The sequence below is a fragment of the Capsicum annuum genome, chromosome 6 (assembly GCF_002878395.1).
Source record: "Capsicum annuum cultivar UCD-10X-F1 chromosome 6, UCD10Xv1.1, whole genome shotgun sequence".
NCBI classification, from domain to species: Eukaryota; Viridiplantae; Streptophyta; class Magnoliopsida; order Solanales; family Solanaceae; genus Capsicum; species Capsicum annuum.
In genome coordinates this window covers 215,229,007-215,237,275 of record NC_061116.1, presented here as the reverse complement: position 1 = coordinate 215,237,275, position 8,269 = coordinate 215,229,007, and the positions used below count along the sequence as shown (strand labels likewise).

The window sequence follows — 8,269 nt, the reverse complement described above, 5'->3', positions numbered from 1 at the left end:
ATTACTAAAAAAATTTGCCTACTAGCTCTTTTTGATATAAATGATATAATCATTTAGCAAATGGCTCAATTTTATATGTATTATAATTATGAATTTTTTAATCATAATCTAAAGATTTTTTTTAAGCGAATTGAAAAATCTTAATAGAAAAATATTACACCTCATTTAAAGGTCCTTATATTTACATAATTTTGAAGAATTAGGAATAAAATCCAAATGATACATTGGGGGTAAACCAACAGATTATTGCATACAACATCCAACGCTCAGAAACAGCTCAATCAAATGCATCCAACGGTCCACATTTCAAAGGCTAAAAATATAAAAAAATTGGACCGTTAAAACTCAAATTCAACCCATTTTCCATTTTCCCTGACTAAACTACCCTCCCTTCATTCCCCATCTTACTACCTTTTCCATCTTCCCTCTATATATCCCTCAATTTTCACTTCCCATTTTATTCCAAAAATATCTTCTAAATTCACTTCAATTTCCACTCGAAGTTTCTTCATCGATTATCAAAATGTTTAACGTTGTAACTATACTTATCTTCTTCTTCTTCTTCTTCTTCTTCTTCGTAAATGAATACTATATACAGTTGAATTGCCTTACAATTGTTACTAATTTTTTTTGTTAATTTTAGGGTTTTGTACTTTGTGAATTATTTGTAACTGTTTATTTTTATCGTGTGTTTATGTCGGAGTAGCGAGAAGATGAGGAGATGTTACTTCCACGTTCTGATTTGTCTGATGAAGGTCCTCAGCCTAAGGAAGGTAATTCATTAAGCGTTTTTTTTTGTATTGTTTAAGAAATGCTAGGAAAAAGAAGTAACAATGTGTTTGTATTTTACTATTTTGAGCATGTGGACTATATGATTAGTAGAACATTTCGCTTGTTCATACAGTTGATAGGTTATTCAAAGGTAATAAGAAATACGAGGAGTCGTTTGTATCAATTAAGAAATGCGAGGAAGAAGAAGTAGCAATGTGTTTGTGTTTTACTGTTTGAAGAATGTGGACTACAAGATTGGTAGAACATTTCACATGTTTATACGGTTGATAGGTTATTCAAAGGTAATAAGAAATTTGAGGGGAAAAAAAGAAGCAATGTGTTTGTGTTTTACTATTTCGAGAATGGGCACTATACGATTAGTAGAACATTTCCTATGTTTAGACAGGTGAAATAGGTTATTCAACGGTAACAGGAAATTTGAGGAAAAAAAGAAGCAATGTGTTTGTGTTTCACTATTTCAGGAATGTGGCATACAGGATTAGCAGAACATTTCCCATGTCTATACAGTTGATAGGTTATTCAAAGATAATAAGAATTGCGAGGGAAAAAAAGAAGCATTGTGTTTGTGTTTTACTATTTCAAGAATTGGGACTATAGGATTAGTAGAACATTTCCCATGTTTATACGGTTGATAGGTTATTCAAAGGGGATACTCAAAGATAATAAGAAATGCGAGGAATTATTTTACCCTTATCAAAAGAAAAAAAAAGAAGAAATGCTAGGAAGAAAAAGAAGCAATGTGTTTGTGTTTTACTATTTCGAGAATGGAGAATATAGGATTAGTGGAACGTTTTCCATGTTTATACGGCTGATACTTGATCGGTTATTCAAAGGGAAAAATACTCATTCATGCTACATTGGCACTCGTGAATGCCTAGTCAGGCAGAAAGAACTGAAGGATCAGAAATAAAACAACTGATAATCTTGACTCCTTTTGTTTACTATTTGTTGTGTCTGAACTGCACTATGCTAAACTAGGCATTTATATGTTAATTTATTAAAATATAAGTTTGAGGTATAAGAATCCATGTTATGGAAAGTTGACTGATAATGTTAGTATGTTCATATTTTAGATTTGTTTGTTGTCCAATGAAATGTTGGGAAGTGAATAATTGTCTTGAATAACTTATACTTTAGTTTAATAGTTTGCAATCACCAGAGATTCATTTACTTAACCTTTTGCAATATTAGTGTAATGGTTGTGTAGAGCCACTTTGGAATGTTTTGATGAGCTTTAATAATATGGTGCATCTCTGCGTCATTGGATATCTAACGAAAGGTGGACAAAAGTCTTATGTAGCGTTTGGACGACTGTGTTATGGATGATGTTGTTGGAGATATGGTAACGAGAAGAGTTGTGTAGTGCAGCTTCACCACAGGGTTTACGCCATGCAACTTCATTTCAAGTTGCTACAATTTTCAAATTAAACCAAATCTTAGATGATTTTACATTGGCTTATATATGTACGTCCATGATCTTTACAACTGGATTTAGAGTTTTTGATCTGATGGTTTCTCCATGTTGACTTGCTAGCAGCAGTACAACAAAAACATACCCAGTGTATTTCCACATAGCCTCCATTTCTACTTGCTAGCAGCAGTACAACAAAAACATACCCAGTGTATTCCCACATAGCCTCCATTTCTACTTGCTAGCAGCAGTAGAAACAGGAAATGATGGGGAAAAGCAGCAACCAGAGGATCCCCAAACAGTAAGGTTTACTTGGAAGACAAAGAACTTCTCTAGGTTAAATGTGAAAAAGCTCTACTCTGATCCTTTTCCCTCTATACTTTCTCTTTCTCATTCTCCGGATGATCCCTCAATTTTCACTTCCCATGTTCTTCCAAAATTATCTTCAATTTCCACTCTAATATTCTTCATCGATTATCAAAATGTTTAACGATGTAAGTATATTTATCTTCTTCTTCGATAAGTATACTGGGTTAGTGCTGTTGATGGTTCTAATTCCAAGTAAGCATGAGTGTGAAATTTGTTTTTCTAGAATATCAGTGCCATCCTTGTAATTTTTAATGCCTTGTATATCATTCTTTGTTTAATGTATTGGTTTTATCCCCCAGCCAGCATAATATAACTAAATGAAATGGTTTCATTTCTCTGGATATTTGATCTCTGTACCTTGTACTCCAGGTCTGTTGTGCATTCACTTCACTCATACCTATCTCTTACACACTAGATTAATAAGGACAATGTTTTTGATATTATTACATTATGCGGCTTTTGTTCCAAGTGTTTTGAGGTAAAATTCATCCTTCATGTGCTTTTGCCCCTAAAATATTACATGGTGACAATTAAGAATGTAAAAAAGGTCTTCTTTGCATACTATCCACTATTGCCTTAACTAACCGGATGTGCTTATTTGAATCTGAGGTTTGTTTTGACTGGATGTTATGATGGTTTTGGAAGATAACCTGCTGATTGTTTATTCTTATGCTAATTGCATTTTTTGGTTTAGAACTCGCCTTTTTTTTTAGGTTATTGTGTCAACCTAACTTTTGATAGTGCTAATCAGAATATGGAAGGCTGCTGGATCTTGTACACATCTACTAGAGGGCCATACTGATGCAATTACTTCTATTTATGTTGTCAAACCAAGAGGTATCAGTGAGAGATAGTTTCCCAGTTGCTCGTTTCTAGCATTATGCTTTATCGTCTGCTGCCATTATCATTTGTCTGTGACACCATGTTTTGAGATACGTTCAGGAGCTTTGAGATACATTCATCATGCTTCATACTACCTACTTTTTGTAATAGATTGTTGCTTCTTAGCCTTTCATTATGAGAAGTAGTCACTGGTTCATTGATAAGAAATGTTTTTGTTTAGAACATCTTTGCTGTAGAAGTTCATTAAGATTGTGTCACGACCCGGCCCGAGGTCCTGGCCGCGATGGGCGCATCCCGAACCACACAGGCTCGAGATACCCCTGCCACTAGTGATATTGTCCGCTCTGGGCCTAGGCCTTCACGGCTTTAAAACGCGTCACTAGGGAGTAAGGCTTTCTCACTTATATACCCAGCATCCCTCCTAGTGGGACTCCTTCCTAAATTGGGGTGTCACATACACCCCCCTTACGGACTCAGCGTCCTCGCTGAGGTTTGCCCCACCGAATGGATTTGCCTACACTCAGGACTGAGGTTTGCCCCGTCTAATGAGATAGAGAAATAGTAAACGCTACAGAAAATAAATAACGCAGTAATTACAAACAAATCAAACATAACCTAACTGGGCCCCCATAAGCCTGCTAGGCACACAACATAACCTAACTGGGCCCCCATAAACCCGTTAGGCACACTGAAGAAGACAATTAACCCAACTGTACCCCCATAAGCCGGTGGGACACACAAGTAGCAATTAAAGACAATAAACGTAAATAATTTGTAACTGAGCCAATCCCAAGAAATCATGATAGTCATCCAGATGTGCACCGGACAACCAAATTCCTAGCCGAGCCTATGCGTACCCTCACCTCCCCAGACCAATTTTGAGTTATTGAAAAGATACTACAAACCAACTCAAACTCTTAGCACGATATGAATGAAAAAATGAAGGATTCCTAAGAATGTCACATAGCCTCCCGAAGATAGGAAACGGACGTCAACGTTCCGATCTGCAAGACTCTATTAGACACTTGCTCTTGTGTCAATAATATCGGTGAAACCTAGGCTAAATCCGGGTAGAAGTTTGTCTTGTAGAAGTGACTTTACTATTAGTGGGAGTTGGAAGTGGGACTTGACCCATCTTAAGCTTGAACTATGTAACTCCTTGGTAACCTAGATACTTGATGAGCGTCTGAATTATGTTATTGAGATTATAAGGGTTAAACCCGGTTGTCGGTTTATGAATAAGGTCGATGGTTGAAAAATGTGTATTCTTGATTGTTGTCTTATTATCGTGTTATGGATAGCCAAGGAAATATGGTAATTGTGTATGTCATCTAGATACTCATGCCTATGCTTCTACTCATATGTCATGATGATGACTAGTAATAAAGTGTGATGGTTTATGCATCTTACATCTCTATTACTCGATTATTGTGAACTTGTGTATGTTTATTGATTTGGGGCCATTTATGTGTGTATGTTGTTGTCTTGGAAAATATTGATACAATGATGATGCCCGGTAAATCAGGAGGAATTATTGATACTATGATGATGCCCGGTTAATCCGGAGGAATATGTGATATTATTATGATGCCCGGTTCGAGTCCGGAGGAATATGTGATATTATGATGATGCCCGGTTCGAGTCCGGAGGAATGTGTGATGTTATGATGATGCTCAATGAATTTGGCGGAATATGTTGATATTGTGATGATGCCCGGTGAATCCGGAAGAGGTAAGAACATTTTGATGCCATGTGGGGCAAATTTCTTATATGCATTGATATTTGTAAGGTTAGGCCGTGTGGGGCCAACCACCTATGTGCTAGAATTATGAGGTCTCTATTGGTAAATTATTAATTGTTTCTTGTTCCAAATCACTATATAAGAGGTGTGACCCTTTTTGATGCTAAATTTGCTACTAGAGGAAATTTATGCCTAATATTGAGTTAAGGCTTAGTGTTATATGCAAATTTGCATAAAAATTCAAGGGCTAACCTAATATATATACTTGACTTGAATAAGAGGTTATATTATGAAATATTGCCTAGTAAGGTGGCTTATGTTATAATTAGCTACTTCTAAAATATATGATTATTATTTGGAACCTAGAAGCCTAGTAAACTAGTTGGTGGACTTTACTTGATTAAAATATGAAAATTAGTCCTTAAGGTTGTGACATGCTTGGTGATGATAGATCTAGTATTGCGTGATGGATAGTTAAATTATCTCCTACTATGTGAAGTTGAGATGCCTTAATTGATAACTCATGTCATGATGATGATAATTAAAGAATGGCCTTATGATAGTTGAATAACCTATACTATGGGTGGCTTGTAGTTTTTTTCCCCAGTTTGATGACTAGTGATTTTAAGACTTGTAATCTTTTGACTTTTGAAAAAAATAAGGTTAATTAGTATGGACCTTGCGGTATTTATCAATGAATTATAGAACTAATGATTACATGCTATGCTATGACAATGTTGCTTTCTTTATGTTGAATTATGGTGTGGGTACTTGGAAGTGGATTTCGGTAATAAGTCATGGCGGGGTTGTGCTACCCGCGGTTTTTGATAAATTGATGGAGTAGTTATGCTTTATGGTATTATTAGTTGTATTCTTTTGTGTACTCTCCGGTGGTATGGGACGCCGTGATGAGTTCTTTATTTTGCTCTCTTTCGTATACTTCCCGGTGGTATGGGACGTCGTGGTAAGTTCTTATGTGTATGTTCTAAAGATTGTTGATGATGATTATGGCAAGTAGATGTTTTGCTATTGTGTATATGGTTGTATGCTTTCGAAATAATACTCAGTTGTTATGGTGATTATGGAGTATATTGAAATAGTATGTCATGTTATTGCTTTAATAGTATAGATGTTGTTACAGTGGTATCAAAGTAGATCCAGGTACGATCCTATCCCTTGACTTTAAGATCATTGTCTTTCTTTATATCGTCTTTACATTATATTTGAGCTCAGTCGGCCGATGATGCCTATTGAGTACCAGTGTTTTGGTACTCATACTACACTTCTGTACTGTTTTGGTGCAGGCCTAGGTTCTAGTTGCCGCCGTTGAGCTAGTTCATACGAGTTGACTATTCGGAGATAGGGTGAGATCTTGGGGATCGAGTTGCCCTCTATCCCTTTTATCCTTATTTGTCTTTTGCTTTCGAGACAAATGTATGAGATTGTTTAAGGCATTTTAGATTCTGAGATTGTAAAGTCCTGTTGTCAAGTTTAGAAGATTTTGTATTAATACTATTAGTTCATGGGATTTGTGTTTGAATATCGATTGTCCTTACTTGTGAAATGTTGTTGTTATGTGTTGTGTTCACATATAGGGTCCAAGTTGGACGTTCTTACCAAGGTAACCCATAGCAATAGCTCCGGATTATGGTATCGGCTTACCTGCCGGTGGGATGTGGTAGGTGCCATCATGACTCGAAAATCGGGTCGTGACAGATTGCATTTTTCCAGTCTATAAGTTATCATGTTCATTTCTTTATCCATACATCAAAAGTTCTATTAATGAGGAAAGCTAAGCAGCAAGTTTGTGTTTAACCTTTTAGACATCACAAAGGAGAACAACAGTCCATGTACTAGAAAGGTATTTCCTTCTATGTTGAGCTATTAGTGCAAACAAAAGAATGAATGATTAACTCATGAGCCTTGTATGTAGAATTATTCTTCTGGGAATTTTTTTCTCAGATGTACTTGAAGAACTAACATAAGAAGTGATTGTTGAGGATATTTACTTCATATTTGATAAGAATATATCTACAGATCCATTGCAAAATCAAATCTCCTTTCTGACTTCTTTTCTGAGAATTCTATAGTTTTCAATACCTCAAATGCTTCAATGTGTGTCTAATTTTTCTTCTCATATATTATAGTTCTTTAGGAACTTTATTTGGAAGCATTGGTAAAGCTAAATTGAGTCTTGCAATTAAATTAATGCAGGTGAGATTCTTACATATTTCTTTAGTTCTGTAATACTTAGCGAGGGCGGGGGTTGCGTGGTCCCTGGGTCCGGCTGGGGGAGGGGGTTGGACCTGGTCTCAAATTCGACGGGGGGGGGGGGGGGGCTGGACCTTGGCGTGTTCTCGGGTCCGTCGGGGGAGAGCTGGATTTAGTTGCGGTCCCTGGTTTGGGGGCAGTACTTGGGCGCGCTCTCGGGTCCGGGGGCAGTACTTGGGCGCGGTCCCGGGTCCGATGGGGGGAGGGGGGCTGGACCTAGGCGCGATCCCGAGTTCGACGGGGTGGAGTGGAGGGGTGGACATAGGCGCGGTCTTGTATTCGGTGGGGGAAGGGGAGAGACCTTCGCGCGGTCCCAGGTCCGGCAATGAGGGGGGCTGGAACTGGGCGCGGTCCCGGGTTCGGGGGGGGAGGGGGGCTGGACCTGGATGCGGTCCCGGGTTTGGCGGGGTGTGGGGGCTGTACTTGGGAGAGGTCCTGGGTTCGACGGAGGAGGGGGCCTAGACCTGGGCGTGGTCCCAGGTTTGACTGTGGGAGGAGGGCGTGGTCCGCTCCGGCGAGTCAGGGGGCTGGACCTGGGCGCGGTCCCAGGTTCGGCGGAAGGAGTGGGGGCTTGACCTGGGCACGGTCCCGGGTCTGGCGGGGGGGGGGGGGGGTCGGGGGGGGGGCCCGGGGGGGGGGGGCGGGGCGGGGGCGGGGTCCCGGGTTCTGCGGGGGAAGGGGGCTGGATCTAGGAGTTCTCCAGGGTCTAGCGGGGGTTTGGGGTGATTGGACCTGGGCGTGGTCCCGGCGGGGTGAGGGGGCTGGACCTGGGCGTGGTCCCGGTCCGGGAGAGTGGCTAGACTTGGGCATGGTCCCGGGTCCAGCTAGGGAGGCGAGCTGGA

At 39.5% G+C, this 8,269-nt stretch overlaps 1 protein-coding gene and 1 long non-coding RNA gene across 2 annotated transcripts in view; both read left to right on the top strand.

Moving 5' to 3' along the window:
- Positions 1 to 371: 371 nt before the first annotated feature.
- LOC107875858 lies at positions 372 to 3,622 on the top strand. Its single transcript, XR_001675896.2, has 3 exons — positions 372 to 532; positions 707 to 773; positions 3,324 to 3,622. It is a non-coding gene; the product is annotated as an uncharacterized LOC107875858 (long non-coding RNA).
- A 4,130-nt stretch (positions 3,623 to 7,752) lies between these two features.
- Positions 7,753 to 8,269, top strand: part of LOC124899619 (glycine-rich cell wall structural protein 1-like) — a 1,248-nt gene continuing 731 nt past the window's right edge. The window contains exon 1 of the mRNA XM_047414567.1: positions 7,753 to 8,019. Coding sequence (XP_047270523.1) covers positions 7,753 to 8,019 — 267 coding nt within the window. The remainder of the gene's footprint in view (positions 8,020 to 8,269) is intronic.